Source organism: Cricetulus griseus, chromosome 8 (genome assembly GCF_003668045.3).
Source record: "Cricetulus griseus strain 17A/GY chromosome 8, alternate assembly CriGri-PICRH-1.0, whole genome shotgun sequence".
Classification (NCBI taxonomy): Eukaryota; Metazoa; Chordata; class Mammalia; order Rodentia; family Cricetidae; genus Cricetulus; species Cricetulus griseus.
Window position 1 is genome coordinate 37,574,817 of NC_048601.1, and position 18,084 is coordinate 37,592,900.

The 18,084-nt window shown below is 41.9% G+C and overlaps 1 protein-coding gene across 1 annotated transcript in view; it reads left to right on the forward strand.

Annotated features, from left to right (window-relative positions):
- The first annotated feature begins 466 nt into the window (after window positions 1-466).
- Window positions 467-18,084, forward strand: part of Il5ra (interleukin 5 receptor subunit alpha) — a 28,891-nt gene continuing 11,273 nt past the window's right edge. The window contains exons 1-7 of the mRNA XM_035448773.1: window positions 467-539; window positions 2,039-2,184; window positions 3,485-3,623; window positions 5,430-5,583; window positions 5,660-5,847; window positions 7,289-7,434; window positions 10,735-10,873. Coding sequence (XP_035304664.1) covers window positions 467-539; window positions 2,039-2,184; window positions 3,485-3,623; window positions 5,430-5,583; window positions 5,660-5,847; window positions 7,289-7,434; window positions 10,735-10,873 — 985 coding nt within the window. The remainder of the gene's footprint in view (window positions 540-2,038; window positions 2,185-3,484; window positions 3,624-5,429; window positions 5,584-5,659; window positions 5,848-7,288; window positions 7,435-10,734; window positions 10,874-18,084) is intronic.

Sequence of the window (18,084 nt, forward strand, 5' to 3'; positions counted from 1 at the left end):
CTTTTATTAGAAAGAAAATTATTTTACATGTCAATTCCAGGTCCCTCTCCCTCCCCTCCTCCCCTACCCCCCTTTCTTCATTTTCTTCTAGCTCGACACATTTGCTCAGTGCAATTCTAGTGGAATCTCTCCTTGTGTGTATTGTGAACTTTAATTCACCTTTCGTGACTCAAATCAGACGTCTCTTTGCACTTATTGTGCCCCAGACACATCACACTGTGGGCAATGTCTCAATTATTTATTTCCCATTAATTATTGATTGACACGTTATTCTGTCCCAGCAGATCATGATTCTACAACCCAAGAGCAAAGCCCCTTATGTTTGCCCTCCTAGAACGCAAGAGAGATCATAAGCAGTTGCTAAGTGACCTGAACTTACGTTGCAAGTAGCTGCCAGCTTTCCTTAGAAATGACAATGTGATGATCTGGAATTTGTCTTCCATGTTTCCCATAGGACTTGACCATCATGCTGCCTGCATTACTAATTCTTGTGGGGGCTTGGGCAACACTGCAAGCTGACTTACTGTCTGACAGAAAGGGTAAGGATCTTCTATCTAATAATGTTTGTTTTTGTTAAAGTATATTACAAAATATAATGGGTTTTTCTCTGAAATAAGCATTCAATTGAGACATTTAATAAAACAGTATAAACTCTGGAGAGTTAAGAAAGCAGTGTGGCAGAAATGTAAATTCTATGCTTGAGTGAGAAATTCAATTCTAAGGGTATATATGGGCATCATGGAAGAAAGCTGCCTCTGGAGACGACATTTAGGACCCCCACCTCCACTGAGAATTTCAAGAAAGGCCTCCAAGAAGCAAGAAAAAACTTGTACCATTCCCCCCTCTACCCGCCCTGCCTGAAACTTGTTTATCTAAGAGTTTGGTATGATGATGGAAGTTAAGTTAAGAGAGGAAAACTGGGATGGCACCAGCCCAGTTCTGTCCAGAACTCTCTATAAAGATTGTATTCTATTTTGGTTCCTCCCAGCACATAGCCACCATCCACATAACCACTAAGCAGCTGAAGAGTACAGAGTGCAGCTAGAACAATGACCTTTGGGGTTTAGCTACCTAATTTACATTTGAAAAGCCACAGTATCCAGTGGCTATTGGAATAGAGGTGAACTACATAGACAGTCCTGGAAACCCTTGCATGTCAAACGCAGGTGCAGAGTCATGAAGGACTTTTAAAGGTCAACGGAAAACACTGACAATTTAGTCAATGAATAAATTCAAGATTATGTGTTTCACACTGTGTAGTGCTGCCCTTGTTTGGGTGAAAATTTTTAAGAAGTTGTCTAAACATATGCCCAGAAAAACATAACAAAATAAGACGTGAATTGAATTTTTTTTTTTTACTTTCTTCTTATTGTTCATTGTGTTTTACAGCATTTCTACAATGAGTACTGAGTCCTTCATTAAGTGAAATAGTTCACTTTCAAAGGAAATCCTTTTTTTCTACTCAGATACTTTAGGCTATGGCTCATAATGAGAAATAAATACATTTTACATTGTGAATCATTGATCTTACAAGTAAGTAGGTACTTTTATGCAATGGAAACTAGATGTCCATGAGACAACTGTTTCAGGTCTGATATATGCCCCCCCCAGCCTCTGATGTGCTCTATTTATCTTCTATACTGCTCTGAAAATCAAAGAAAGGGGATTTGAACTCCAGAAATTGTTATCACACCCCATTCACTGGTTATGATGTCATTGTAAAAACTACAGCTTTAATGAGTAGCAGTCAACATAACCACATGAAAGTTACCGGTAATCACTGTAACTAGCAATAATTTTAAAGAAACTTTTGCCAAATTACTTCTGTGTCATATATTCTAATAAGCTGCAACAAACTAGTATGTTACTTAATAAAACAATTAAAATATTTTAAGGACTGGAGATATAGCTCAGTGTTAAACTACCTCTCCCATATTCACTGGCCCTGAGTTTCACTCCCAGCACCAGATACAAAAAGTGCTCTTTATTGAACATTGTATCATTTTGTTTTGTTTTGTTTTGTTTTTTGAACCCTTAGTTTTACTTCTACCCCCAGTCAATTTTACCATTAAAGCCACCGGATTAGCTCAAGTTCGTTTACGCTGGGACCCGCATCCTGACCAAGAGCAAAGGGATGTTGATCTACAGTACCATGTGAAAATAAATGCCCCACGAGAAGATGAAGTGAGTGCTGGGTCTGATGACAATCAATACCGGGAGTGAATGTTCATTGTCAAATGGCATTCTTCTTCAAGAAAGGAAACTCTTGCTAAAGAACAGCCAGTGACTAAAGATCTTCTTGTGTTACCAGTAGCATCTGTAAAGTGAATAGGATCCATGCTTATTATTCAAAATGCAACAGTAGGATAGAAGGCTTTATCTCAAGGAAAATGCTCTCTCTCTCTCTCCTCTCTCTCTCTCTCTCTCTCTCTCTCTCTCTCTCTCTCTCGTGTGTGTGTGTGTGTGTGAGAGAGAGAGAGAGAGAGAGAGAGAGAGAGAGTGTGTGTGTGTGTGTGTGTGTGAGAGAGAGAGAGAGAGAGAGAGAGAGAGAGAGAGAGAGAGAGAGAGAATACACATGTGTATGTTACATACTTGTTAGTGTGGGCTTGTATGCAGGGGTCTGAAGGCCAAGGCCTGACACTTTGCTTGATCCCTCTCCAAGACCTTTTTTTTTTTTTTTTTGAGAGAAGTCTCTCAGTGAATTGCAAGCTTATCAATTTTGACTAGGCTTCAGGGATCCACCTACCTCTGCCCTACCCACAGGGTTGGGGTTATGGGTGCCTACTGTCATGTGTCTTGAATTTTCCATATGTTTTGGGGACCCAAACTCAAGTCATTGTATTCACACAACAGTCACTTTGTTGACTGAGTCATCTTCCCAGAATATTTACCAACTGCTAACTTGGAATGAATTTGATATCTCCTAAATTTGATATGCATTGCATATCTCCTAAAATGCCAATAAAACTAGAAGAAAGTAGTGAGCAAAATGGTACAAGGGAAAGGTACAGTACACGGTCGGAAAACCCAAGGTAAAGGCCAAGGTCATTCACTACCTATGTTTATATCCCAAGGTCTTGAGTTGATTTTTCAGATTTATGATGGAGATATGCTAAGACACCTGCTGTGTATCACATTTGTAGTTAGGCGAGGGAAAGGGAGATGCGCTTTTGTATTAACCATTTTGGATTAAACATGAAATTTTAAAAGAATTTCCTGTCAAGAAGTTGCTCCTGGAGAGGAGACTGGCATTAAAGATGAGAATCTAAAGGAACTTGAGCCTTCATTACAATATGGTATTTGTTGTTAAAAGAGGAATATGTTTATGTGTCATTGAGAAACTCTATTAATATTATAGTGCCTCTTTCTTAAGAAAATTACTTCATTCCATTTTTACTTATTACCATTTTCAAAGTGGAGTGAAAGGCCTACCGGATTAATGTTGCTCTCTGCCATGTGCCATGACTTGCGGGTTTTATTTTAGTATAACACCAGGAAGACTGAGAGCAAATATGTGGCCCCGCTTCATGACGGCTTTGCAGCTAGTGTGAGGAGCATCCTGTGGAGAAGCCACTCTTTGCTGGCCAGCAGTTGGGTTTCTGCTGAACTCAAAGCTTCGCCAGGTAAAGGAGACATGGGACATCTAAGTTTCCTATTTTACACTTTCAGAATGGGAAAGAAAGCCACTCTTCTCTAGCCCAGCACCATAATTTCCAATCTCCTCCATAGCACCCACATTCTAACCACAGCTCTCATAGGCCATCCAGGTCCATCCATTGTACCTCTGCAAGCACGCCCCTGGATCTACACTGGCCTTCAGTGGAAGCTGGGGTTTCTGGTACACATAAACAGAGATAGCTCTGATTGAACATTTAACACAGAAATACACAAACACAAGAAGGAGGAGATAGGCCATCAGATCCCGGGATATGTAACTTCCTAAATCATATACATCTTAGCTCCACATATGTGAGTCTTTTTCAAGTCTTTCTCCAGTCTACATCGTTGGATAAGAAGATTCTGCCTCCTGTGTTAAATAGTCAGATTTCTTTTTACTATAACAAAGATATGTAAGATGATAGACTTAGTTTGTTTCTGCCTTCGGTGGGGGTTTCCACCCATGACCTGTCTGGCCTATTTTTAGTCCATGTAACAACAAAGCAAATCACTCCAGAAGCAGGTGGTAGAGGTCTATAGCCAGGAAGCAAAAGGGAGGCATAAAAATGGCAAGGGTCCCCAAAGGTCCCTATTCAGAAACCCCTGAACTGTGTTGGTAATAACACAGATGCTTGCATTTACTCATCATTTTCAGGCTTGCCCCTAAGTAAGGAGGGTACTTCGAGGAATAGATGAATATAAATATGGGCCATTGCATATTTTGCATTAAGCCATTATCTTACCTCTACTGAATAACTGAACCTCCTCTATGTGATATTCCTTTCAGTGTTAAGTTTCTACAGTTGTAATTATTCCCTTAGTACTCCCGATACATTCACACTAATCAAGTTTTACTTACGCCACTAACCAAGTGAAAATTCATACCGAACTATTTGAATTGGAACTGGGAAGTTTTCTGTCTCCAACTTCTATATGGCATTAGGAGGCTCTGTCCTCTAACCACCCCCTCTGTCCATTGAAAAGCACTAGATGACAGTGATAAAAGCTAATCTATAGATGCTTTAAGAAAATAAAAACCCGTCCATCATTCAGGGTCTCCTCTTTAGGGATGTTTGTTCTCCATGACTCTACCCCCAAGTACATTTTTCTTTCCTCGAGGAACAACAAGAAGTTTGTTTTATGAGTGCTTGGGGCAGGACAGACATAATTTGGGGAAGTCCAGTGTAAGCAAACATTTGAAATCTCAGATTTGAAGTCATGGTATGTTAAGGAGTCTGCCAAGCTAAGGTACACTGGTCTCTCATATAATGTAAGATCTTGGGTTATTTCCAAAATACATCTCCTGGTCAGTAATCCATGCAATTCATGAGCCATAGATACCAAGGAATGGTTCATATGATTCAAGAGGGAAGAAGATTTTAGAGAGATTCCTTTACCTAATCTCTTTTCCAGCTAGAAAAACTGGAATTCAGACATTATATGGAGAGATACCTCACAGTCAGGTACTGACAAATAAAGCACTAGAGTGCTGAAGTTGTTGCACACATGACACTAGACTTGAACTTTCAGACATCCTTCTCCATGACACACTTTAGATGTATCTTCATCTAAAGTAGCTGAAAAGTTCTTTGATGTCAAAATCTGAGGCTTTATAGTTCTAGTTTCATTTCTCCAGTAAATTCACCCTTTGCAAATGAGTTTCTATAAATGGATGTTTGTGGTGACTCACAATCAATAGTATTTCAAGCAAAAGCACAAAATTCACAAGCCATCATGACAATGTTTTGCTCTTTTTATTTGTGGTCCCCTAGGGTCTTCAGGAACCTCGGTTATTAATTTAACTTGTACCACAAACACTGTCCTGAGTAGTCACACCCACTTAAGGCCATACCAAGTGTCTCTTCGCTGCACCTGGCTTGTTGGCAAGGATGCCCCCGAGGACACACAGTATTTCTTATACTATAGGTCAGTATCTATTTTTACTTATGCAAATTATTCATTTCCTCTTCTCTTATAAAAACTCATTGGTATTCCAATTTAGGTTTGGTATTTGGACTGAAGAATGCCAAGAATACAGCAGAGATGCCCTGAACAGAAATACTGCATGCTGGTTTCCTAGGACATTTATCAACAGCAAAGGGTTTGATAAGCTTGCAGTGCATGTTAATGGCTCAAGCAAGCATGCTGCAATCAAGCCCTTTGATCAGCTGTTCACTCCACATGCCATTGGTAAGCCAGACTTATCCCCACATTGGAATAATGAAATAGAACAATTCCTGCATTGGAAAGGGTCCTGCTACCTCTCACATATTAAACAGCCATATAACCAACATGGGGAAAAATAACTCAGACAGGCATCCCAACTTTAACTCTACATAAATGTTTGCCTGGATGATTTGGCAATGTAGGGGACTGTCCTTGGCATGGGAAGATGTTTAGTGGCATTCTTGGCCTCTATCCATGAGTTTTCCAGCTTGTATCTTCCCTGTGATTCCCCTCTCTTGAGTGGTGACCAAATCACATCTCAAACATATCCCTTTGAGGGTAGAGTTCTCCCCAATTGAGAATGACTGCACCAGGAAAACCCATAGCAGTGCTCATCTGTTCTGGCCTGCTTTCATGAAATGTGTGTCCACAGGCAATAGATTGCACCCAGAAAAATTCTTGGCCTTTTCCCCAAGGTGTGGTCCTTCTACAGTCCAAAGGTATTCATTTAGGCTTTCCAATATTTGGCTCTTCTTTCAAAGCTAGCCCTCAAATCCTCATTGGTCCTTCGTAGTGGTTTGGACTCATCTCTAGACTTTTAAACACTATGCGCACAGTTCTCTTCTCTCCTCCACCCTCCTCTTTCCTTCCCCATTCCTTTCTTCCTCTTTCGCTTTTTTAAAATGTGTGTATGTATACTGCATTCATATTTGTGCAGGTGTGCTTGTCCATGCAGAAGCCTGGGATTAACATAAGAATATCTTCCTCAATTGCTTCTCTGCTTTATTTTGTAGGGAGCAGAAACTTCCACTGGATTGGAACTTGCCATTTTTGCTAGACTGGCTGGCTAGCTAGCTAGTCAGGCCCTAGAATCTATTATCCAACCACCATCCCCAGCTCTGGGGTTACAGCTGTTTTCACTTGGGTACTGGGAATCCAAAGTCAGGTCCTGATGCTAGTATGGGAAGTACTTCTCTCCTGTAAAAACCTATTTAGCTCTATCTATTCTTTTCATGTAGAAGCTTCTTGTTTTATATGACAAAACAGAACAACAGAACAAAAAATAAACACTGAAGCCATAAAAGAGAAGTGATTTACATAGAGCTATGCCCCTGCTGAGAAATGGAGATGGGGCACATGGTCCATGTTCTGTCCATGAGTACAGTCTAACTTGGAAAGTTAAAGGGCTGTTGGGTATACCTCGAAATGAGCTGACAACACAAAGGTGTCAATCAATCACTTCCATTTGGAGTAGTGATTTCTGTCCTTTATAAATCTATTCAGAAAGGCATACCGAGAACCTCATGGGAAGCCACTCACTTCCTGTGGCTTTGAGATTGGTTGACTGAGACCCAATGGTAAACCTTGTAAAAAGCATATTTTAGAAATGGTGGGTTGAGGCTATCAGCCCTGATTATTGGTTTTACAGAGTTGCCACTGACCTGTCTCTCCTTCTCTGACCTAGATCAAGTGAATCCTCCAATGAATGTCACAGTTGAAATTGAAGAAACTTCCCTTTATATCCAATGGGAGAAACCAGTTTCTGCCTTTCCAGTCCATTGCTTTAACTATGAATTGAAAATTTACAACACAAAGAATGGTTACTTTCAGGTAATTTTTAATATCATTCCAGTATTCCATATTAGACACCGTTATTTGTGGAGGATTTAAAACAGTAGCTTTCAACCTTCCTAATGCTGTGACTCTTTAATACAGTTCCTCATGTTGTGGTGACTCCCAACCACAAGTTATTTTCATTGGTACTAAATAACTGTAATTTTGCTGTTATGAATCCTAGTGTAAATATTTTTGGATATAGAGGTTTGTCAAAGGGGTTGCAACCCACAAGTTGAGAGTTGCTGATTTAAAAGTTTTAGTAGCAGTGACTGCTCTGGTATTTTTAAGTATCAACAAAGTAAATGTTGACTTACACCTGCCCCGGTGTATTTACAAAAATAAATCCTACAGTACTTATGTTTTGAAATGACATACTTTGAGTTGAAAATAACACAAAGGATAAAATAAAAACCCATTTGTAAGAGCTTTGCTAAAAATACAAATGATACAACTACTAGGGAAAATGGGAAGGCAAGTTTTCCAAAAGTTAGAATTATCCTAAAAGCCTGTAATTCTACTTCTAGGTATGCATGCAAATGATTTCAAAACAGGGTCTCAAAAAGATATTTGGACACACATGCTCACAGCAGCATATCTCACAATAGCCAACTGTGAAAAGCTGAAGCAGCTAAAGCAGCCCCCATGTCCATTAACAAATGAATAGAGTCAGGTTTGGTAGCACACATCTGTGATTCCTGTAACCAGAAGGGAAGCTGAGATAGGAAGAATGCCAGGAGGCTAAGTCTGGACTACATACCAAGATTCCTACTTGAAAGCAACAAGCAAAACCCAAAGGCCTACAGAATATTCATAGAAACACAAAACATGGTATATATTAACATATACAAAGGGGTATTATTTGTTTTTTGAAAGGAAATTATGATACATGCTATGATACGAATGGACCTAAGGACAGCAAGCAAGGTGAAATTACGGATCACAGAGGACAAATAGCATATGATTCTGCCTTTATGAGATACGAGGGTAGTAAGACACATATAAACAGAAGGTAGTACAGTGGTTGCTAGGAAATGGGGAATGGAAAATGAGGACCCATTGGCTAATGGAAACAGAGTGTCCAGACTGTGAATTTTTGATCACTTGGTGATAGGAATTGAACGGACGGGCTCATGCGTGCACAGCACGAGACACACCCTGAACCAGCAACTCTAGACTTGCAAGATGAAAAGTATGTTGCAGTCAGGTTGCACAAACAGCAAGACTGCTCAACATTTCTGGCCTGCATGCTTGACAATGGTGTGGGGGCACATATTACACCTCTGGAGTTTTATTTTGCTATTTATTATGTTATTATGTTATTTTATATCTTGTTTATAATAACTTATATAATTATGCTTCCCATTTTATTGGCAATTAAGCCCCACCCCTGAAAAAAAGATGAATTATTTCTCATAATCACAAAGCTAAAGAAGAAATATGGAAGTCAGGATTCAACCTGATGTCCTACAAATAAAAGAAATGAGGAACCCGTGAGGTCGCTCAGTGGTAACAGCCCTTGCAGCTAAGCATGCTTTCCTGCATTCAATTCCTGGAGCCCACAGGTGGAAGGAGAGAACAGACAGCCTCAAGTTGTCCTCTCACTCTATATCCGTGCTGTGGCATACGTAGTCATACACAAACAAATAAATGTAAAAATAATTAACGGAAGCAAAGTAAACACCGCTTGACTAAATTTAACCAATATCTACAAATTAGTTTCTTGGGGTAACACATTAAGAGAAATAAGGCCTTGTTTTTGTAGTCTGGAATAAACGAATACATATGTCTTATTAATTTTAAATTATGTGCCATATCATGGGGCACACTACTTTCATATGATCTGCCAATCAGGTAATTCACCTAAAAATAAATGGACGTGAGGCTGGAGAGATTGCTCAGTGTTTAGGAGCACTGACTGCTCTTCCAGGGGATCCAGGTTCAATTCCCAGTACCCATGTGGCGATTTACAACTGTCTGTAATTCCAGTTCCAGATGTTCTGGTGCCTTCCCATAGGCATACATATAAGCAACACAATACAATACAACAACAATACAATAAAAATAAATAAATTAAGTAAAAAATAAATGGATACATAAGATGAGTTCTCTCTGGCAAATGGCATCAGAGGCTCCCTACCATAGGCAAAAGCAACAGAGTACAGAAGGGAGATGGGGAACAACAGCCTTGTCAACCTTCACAGCATGGAGTCTAGTGTAGCTCAGGGGAGGGTGTGGGGGTCAGACAGAAACTTGACTATTGAGGAAAAGAGAGAAGGACATCATAGTGTGTGTTTCCAGAAATATCCTCTGTGAAGGATTAGCTTTCTCTTGTACATTCTATTCTGCTGTAGATTTGCACCTTCATAAAAGACATTAAGAAGGATCAACTAGAAAAACCAAACAAAAACAGCCAAAGATGTGCAAATACAAACCAACCGATATGTGCGTGGGTGTCACAGCAATGTCCAACGGCTCTCCATTTCTAAACTCCTCTCACTGTCTGCACTGATCTTATCAGAGAGCAGCAAGCAGCACTTCCTGACCTGTACCAGTCCACAACCACACTGTGCCTGCTAGGGGTGGGTTGGAGGAAAAGGAATGACTAACCCAGAGGATTGAGAGTGCAAGCTTCCTTCAGCCAAGGGGTAGTGACCGAGCTGGCCCAACACAAGGCTAGCACTAGACTTGTAACTCTACTGTGATGTTTGTATTAAAAGCCAAAGAGAATCTACTTTAAAACCACTGCCATGGGCAACGAGCAGCCTCAAAAAATTTTACAGGATGGAGAAAAGTAGCATGACAGGGTAGAAGGATAATCTTGGTGGCAGTGTGAAAGTTGGATGTGAGGGGTGCCATGTGGATACAGGGCCGGTAGCTATTAAAACCATCCAAGCAATAGAGCACAAAGCCTGCAGAGGCTGTGGTCATTCGGCGGGGATGAACAGGCACAAACTACATACTATTTAGGACTATGGCTTACCGATGTGGAAGGACAAGGTAACAGATTATGTATGCTGTTGAAGGTGACTCCAATTTCTCCATATGAAACCTTCATTTGTCTGCACAGCTTCATTTAGCCCTTCAGCTGACCATTTTATATATTTTAGTTACAAGATCACTTTCTCCCTCAGGGTGAGGGAGACCTCACACTGGCACAGTGTAGGATAAACTCGTGACTGTACCTTATTGATTTTTAAGTAATGAGTTACATTACCTGCACATGACTTCTCAAGCTGGTATTCCACAGAAATTATATATCTAGACCTTATTATAATGTTGATTTCCCCTGTTTAGATAGAAAAACTGGCCACCAACAGATTCATCTCAAAAATTGATGATGTTTCTACATATTCCATTCAAGTGAGAGCGGTTGTGAGCTCATCTTGCAGAGCATCTGGAAGCTGGGGCGAGTGGAGCCAACCTCTTTACGTGGGTGAGTGCCTGTTGTGTATTTAAAAGCAGTGGCAACAAATAACCCTGGAAAGTGTGCATGTTCACTTGTAATGGTTTCATCTTTACTCAGTCTCATCTTTCATCCATCTGCTTTGTCTTCAACTAGACGTGTGTTCTAGGAAGCCCAGTCGTCCCACTGTCTCCCTAGCCCAAGTCCTTCCCAGGCCTTCCATCCATATTGTATATGTGTGCATGGCACACATGAGTGCGAGCTGTATGTGATAGGTGTGGATATGCAGGTATTTGCACTGTGTGTGTTCATGGAGGATATAGGAGGACATGGGGATTCTGCTCTGTCATTCTCTACCTTGTTCCCTTGAGACAGAGTCTCTTGTTGAACATGGAGCTAGGCTGGTTCGCAGTAAGCCCCAGAAATTCTCACACCTTGCCCTCAACAGGTCCCCACGAAGGTATGCCCAGCTTCTCATATGGTTTTAGGGATTTGAACTCAGTCCCTTACACTTGTACATTAAGCTCTCTTACTTGCCAAGGTATCTCCCCAGCTCCTGTCTAATTATTTAGAGTACACTTTTTATTTTCAGATAATTGCAGGTTCATAAGCTGTGGAAAGAAACAGATCCAATCTTTCTTTGACCTATTTTCTCCCAATGCAACATCTTGCAAAATCTACAGTATAATTTTAAAACTAAAAAAAAAAAATGGCATTGATGACCTACACCATCTTTCTCAGAGCCTATGGATTTAATGTATAATTATTTGTTTATGTTTGGTCTTATGCAGTGTTAGCATTCATGTTACACTCAGTCAAGATGCCAAATTGTGTATCATAGGATTATTCCTTTTGATCTTTTGAAACAAGCCCATCTTCTTTTGCTCCTCATCTCTCGGCCTCAAAAGGGTCTCCATCACCATAATTTTGCCGTACTCAGGTGTGAATTTATTTGTTTGTTTCCTTTTTAAAAGATTTTTAAAATTAAATAATATTAGGGCCTATGAAACCTGGATCCATCCCTGAACCTTTAGTCAAAAAAATAGTGGGTACCTCTACTAATTTGGGCATCTCCTGGACATGTATGTTGTTTTATACCTCTTTTTATTTGTGATCAAACTGACTGGTTTATTTGGCAAATTAAATAGTACCATACATGACAATTAACAGGGACCGGGTAGCAACTATGGATGGAGGGATGGATTTATTGGATAAAGGAAATGACTGGTATACGTAGATATTTGCAAAACACCATCCTAGGTGATTTTCATATACTCTCTTAGTTGCATCTATCAAGAAGCCCATTCTTCAGACATGGATGTATATTTGGAACACTTGAGTGCTTTACTTACCTCTGCAAGCATCTGAGATGGAGTGAATGTACTCTAGGGCCCAAGCTCTTAGCACTCCATCATGGTGTGATAGGACCCTATGTGTTGCAAGGTGCTTAGCAAATTAGACTGGCATAGGGGACTTAGTGGTTATAGCTGGTTGCATCACCTCTTACAGAAGCTAAGAACAATTTGGACAGCATACTTAAAGAGAAATTTATTTCAGGTACACGCTAAATTTTTCTACTAAAGTAATTCATTCCCCTGGGCTACAGGGTGGGTCCTCCGGAAATTCTTGGGCAGCGAACTATTAGCCTGTGCAGTTGTGAGTCAGAGCTGATGCTATTGGGTACATTTCCAGGGGGGAGAGGAATGGTGGAAGGGCTCGAGAGGTGGAGCCCTGATCTCAGTCTGTGAGGAGGCTGAGAAAGCTGCCCCGAACTCCTGTTCAGTGCCCGACAGCGCTGGTTTGTGTGTGTGTGTGTGTGTGTGTGTGTGTGTGTGTGTGTGTGTGTGTGTGTGTGTGTGTGTGTGTGTGCTCACAGTAGCACCATGAGCTTCCTGTGGAGAGGAACTGAAAGGGGAGTATAGGGAAGTGAAAGGCGGACAGACTCACCTACCTCATAATTTTGCTGAGGTGGATCTTCCTCTCCCTCCCTTTCTCCCCAGCTGAACTAAACTGACCTGGTACACACAGGCCGTCTCTCTCAAAAACGCTTTGTTTGCACAGATAAAACTCACTCTGTGACCCAAGAGAAAACCAAGACTCATTAGTCTCAGGGAATTTGAAACAAGATTATGAATTCTGTCACATCCTGTGACAGAAGCTTCATTCATTTGTATTCCATGGATTCCTTTTACAGATAGTTTTATGTGTTTCTCAAATAACACAACCCTCACTGGTCTGAAACTGTAGACGCTTCTCATTGCTGTCCCTACACTGCACCCTAAACAAGAGTGGGGGAAATGAATATGAATATAATAGAGACCAAGGTGAGAATGCTGGCTAAGAAGTCAGTAGGGTTTGCTGCATGCTTGAGTCTTGAAGCTATGGTTGGTGTTGACCTTTTTTTTTTTTTTTTTTCTTTTCTTCGAGACGGGGTTTCTCTGTGTATGTAGCTTTGGAGCCTATCCTGGCACTCGCTCTGGAGACCAGGCTGGCCTCGAACTCACAGAGATCCTCCTGCCTCTGCCTCCCAAGTGCTGGGATTAAAGGCGTGTGCCACCAACGCCCGGCTGGTGTTGGCTTTTGACACTGTAGAACTTAAGAGGGTGAGGAAGCAGCCATAGGCAAAGTCAGATCTGGATTTTAGCCATGGTTCTGCCCCTGTGAAGTTCAATGATCTCAGTAAGAGACAGCTAAGTAATCAGAGAATGCAGTACATCGCCGAGAAGGATTCCGAGAATAAACTCAGGCTGTAAGAGAGAGTGATAGTCTCTGCCACCCCATGGGGGACGGAGTGAAGAAGGAACATGCTACTCTGGGCTTTCCTACTCTGACCTAATTCCTAACACCTAGCCTTTCCGGACCTCGGGTCCCTTTCCTGTAGATGTCACACTTCATTCCCTGGCTGCTTCTAACTCTGCCATTCTTGTGGCTTCACTCTCCAACATTCGTCACCAAAGGACTGGGAGTAAGATTGCGATCCACCTGGAGAGTTTATTTGCAGCTTGTTTTTAACTTAGCATTCATTCTCTACTCCCCCGCTCTCTTACCATTTCCAGAATAACTGCTTCCTGGCTTGGATCTGCCCTCATTATATTTCCCTGCCAGGTGCCCCTCATTGCCATTTGCTACTGCAAATCCTATTTCATTTATTGCCACCCATTTCGTGAAGACGAGTTGATTAATATTAGCGCTTACCTTATAAATCCATCCTTTCTGGAATTTACTCCCCTGCTCAGCGTAGGATCATTAGTGAATTTAATCAATGCAGACTCTCCGTTTTCATCAAGATGATTAATAAACATAATAGGAAGTCCAGGCCCCTCAGGGACGTTTTGCATGGCTCTTCCTTTCCCCCTGGAGGATGCGGTAATAATTATGCTCAGCTTGCAGTCTCCCTGGCAGTTTTGCTGCTATGTTCATTTCCTTCAGACACTCTTCCATCTCTCCTACCTTGCCTTAGAAACGGCCCCTGGGAGCCCTCCTGGATTTTCACTACCAGGCCCAGCTGAAACATCACCCAGTGCCTTTGATATTATGTTCATCCCCGTTATTTTAATTAAGACAAGGAAATGGAAGCCTGAAGATATTAAATGACTCCATCATCATCAAATAGCCAAGAAGTGACTATTAATGTATAATTTCCCCAGATAAGTGCCATATGACCCAATTAGCAAATTAGAATAGTTTGACTAATTAACCCATTACAGCCCAAGGCTACTTCATGAAGAATGAGACACAGGGAAAACTGGATTGATGATGTAGAGAGCTGGGCTTGCAGGAGGTGGTTTCTGCTCTGTTGGCAAGGTCCTTGGTCAGTCCAATAAGCACAGGGGCAGTCTAGCCAGCAAAGAAGCTCTCTCTGTCTGCTTGAGAATTGCCTTGAATCTGCCCTCTTGCCCTGGGATTTTCAGAGCATAGATTTTTTTTCTTTCTTTCCTTTTCTTTTTCTCTCTCTCCTTCCTTCTCTCCATCTTTCTTTTTTAAATAAACAATAGTAGCAGCTTTGTTTTATCAGTACTCCTTATCAACTGCCCTCCATCAGCTGGCTTCTTCTACTTTAAGAGCTGAACTTCCCAATTTCACGTTCTTTCTCCTTCTCAAACATGAAGTTCCGTATTCTTCTGTTCTGTTGTTATCTCTGCCATCTCCTGTTTACTGAAAACATTTGTTTCCTGGACCCTGGTCTCTGAAGCTTTCTTTTCTTTTTTTTTTTTTTTCATGTCTTCTTATCTCCTCCTCTCCATTACTTTCAAATATTGAGTGTGGAGCAAGCAATTATGGAAGTAAATGTTCCCAGGGTGTACCCTGCCCTATGGAAATGAGAGTGTTGGCTGCATTCATGTGTAGCTGTGGCCTTGGTTAGGAGCTGACCTATTTCTTGGTAAGAGGTTAGGCTGACCATCACTGGAGTCACCCTTCACATGAACAATGGGTTTGCTCCACCCTCACTGAAGGTTGTGTCTGCCACTCTGGACCTGGTATTATTAGAAATCTGTGAAAAAGTGTTCTTTCAAAAAGCTTTCTTTGGGTGCAAGTTTGGGTTTAAGACTCAATCACCCCAGTTTTCACGTAACTCAGTCAGCAGCGTGGTCACTGTTCACAGGGTGACTATTGCTGTCTACTGGGACAAATCCCTCAGCAACAAAGACATGCTGCTCATAGGAGGCCTGGATCTTTCCTGCTATGGTGTGAGCCAGTGTGTGTGTGCAAGGGGACATATGGGTGGCCATACTGTCAGAGCTAAGCAAAAACCAACATAGTACATAGGAGTGTGTGCTGGATGGAAGGAAGCCTTTTTTCTTTGACTTGGTGCTCATGACAGATGTTTGAAGCAGTTTCCCTCTACCTGGAGCTTATGGACTCAAAAGCTGGGAAGAGATGGGGTTATCTTAGACCCTTGAGTGCATTTTCTCCATGTTCTATAGCCTACCAAAGAACCTCAAGCTCTAGCTTTTCCCTTTCTTTCTCCTGTACCTGTGGGTTTCACCCAGGTCCTGCTTCATCTGTCTGTCTGTTTGCCTTTCTCTGTCTCTCTCCTCTCTTCCAGCCCTTTCTTCTTAAGTTCTCGCACTGTGGTGAGACAAGGTACAAATCAGAAAAGGGAAGAAGAAAGGGAAACAGGTGTAGGGAAGGAGCCAGTTTCCTTGCTCTGGGATTCTGCCAATTCAAAGCTTCATGAGGTAAGAGAAGCAAGGCTCTGGGTCAAACAGAGGGTGGGAAATGCTTGGAAAGAAAAACAGGTGACCAAGCAGCAACAGGGAAAACCCTGCTTAGGCTACTGTCACAGATGCAACTTCGGGTTTTTCTTTGAAAGTGGGGGATTTCAGCTGGGTAGACATTGTAGTTGAGTCAAGCTGCTTCCTTTGACTCAGGCTTCTGTGGTTTCAAGGCTGGATGAATCTTGGCCTGGTAAGCCTCAGGCTGGACCACTTTGGCTCTGTGGGCTGTCCCAGAGCTTTGAAGGAAGGGTAGCAATAAGCTTTCAAGCTCTGTCCCTTAATGCCAAAGTTTTAGTTCGTTTGGGTTTTTTTTTTTGTTTTTGTTGTTTTGTTTTGTTTCAGATGTGATCACTTCTCTTGGTGGCCATACCAATCAGTTCTTTATGTTTAACAATTTAGGTCAAGAAAGGTCTCTATCCACGGGTCTGGGCCTAGGTGGGGCAAGCTTACAGTGTATAGACTATCTGCACAAATATCATTTCCTTACTAAATAGATGGATGGAAAAGAAGGCAAAGGTCTACTCAAAGCTTGTAAGCACTGGGCCTAGGCCTGGGACTTGACAAAAAGACCTCATGTCCACCTGTTTATACTGACTGATGCTCCCTTGTCCTGTTTGTGGTGTTCTAGCCAGAGAAACTGAGGCACGGAGATAAACCCAGCTTGGGATGTAAACTGCTGCAGAGATGGCATTCTGCTAGTTCTTGGCCTGCTCAGGCTACATTTAGGTCAAGCAATGAAGTCATTTACATTCACCTCCACAGGTGGCTTTTGTCAAAATGTTTCATGTTGTGCAAGATACTCAGTGTGTGTGTGTGTGTGTGTGTGTGTGTGTGTGTGTGTGTGTGTGTGTGTGTGTGTATGTGTTCCTTTATGAGTGTATGATATGGACATGCAGGTGCCACAGTACGCTGTGGAAGTCAGAGGACAACCTTTGATTTAGCATTAGGCTTTTGGCAGTTGTACACATCAGACTAGCTGGTCTTCAGATCTCTACAGATTCTCCTTTCTTTGCCAGAATTACAAATGCCTAGACTGCTAGGTTAGGCTTTTATGTGGGTTCCATAGATCTGAATGCAGGTACTCAGGCTTATGTGATAAGCTACTGTACCCACTAAGCCATCTCACCAGCCCAGTGCAATGTTAATCTCAATTCAGATTCTTCAGGAGTGGGACATGACTTCTGACCCCTTCCTTTCTTTATACCCAGAATTCCGGTGTTTGTGTCTCCTGACCCAAGGATTCTGATGGCACTGCAATTGTGCTTTTCCCTTGAGGATCTAGGGAAATTAGCTTGATGCCTTTGCTCTGACACAATGCATTAATCCCAATCATAATTCCCGAAAACATGGATTGATGGGCTACTGTGGACTGGCACAGATGCTAATGCTAAGCACTTCATGAGCTCATTTGCTCCTACCCCAGCTTCAACACAATACACAAAGTGAAACAAATACACTCCTCAAAGAGGGTCACCTCAGCAGCAAGAGACAGAACTAGGCCTGAACCTCTCTGTCCTGAGTTACTTACTTCTGCCCCCTCTGCAGCCAGCCTGCAGCTGCTTTAGCAGCTTCACAGAAACAGGCTCCATAGCTGCCACAGGAAAGAATGCTGGGTTTGTGAGAGCTCTAGAAGCCACAGATTCTTTGTGGGAAGCCTACAGAGAAGAAAGAAACTGTACCAGGGCCCGGCAGGGGGTTATGGAAACCACCAGGCTTCCACTCAAACCTAAACTTACCAAGTCATTCATGTCCACAGTGCAGTCTCCATGGCCTTGCCACACTGTCCTTCACCAGGAGAGTATACAGCTTTGTGTGCGTCTTGGGTTTGCTACAAGGCATTTTGCTGGCCCTACCTTTTGTTTCCTGTTATTGTCTCCTTGGCTCCTGAAACCAGTTGATTGCACAGAGTCCACTTGAAAGCTGCCAGGGAAAATTCAGTCACAGGAAGTGACTTTGGACTTCTGCTTGAATTGGGAACCTTTCCTGAGTGCCACCACAGCTTCACCCTCCAAAAAGAGGAAA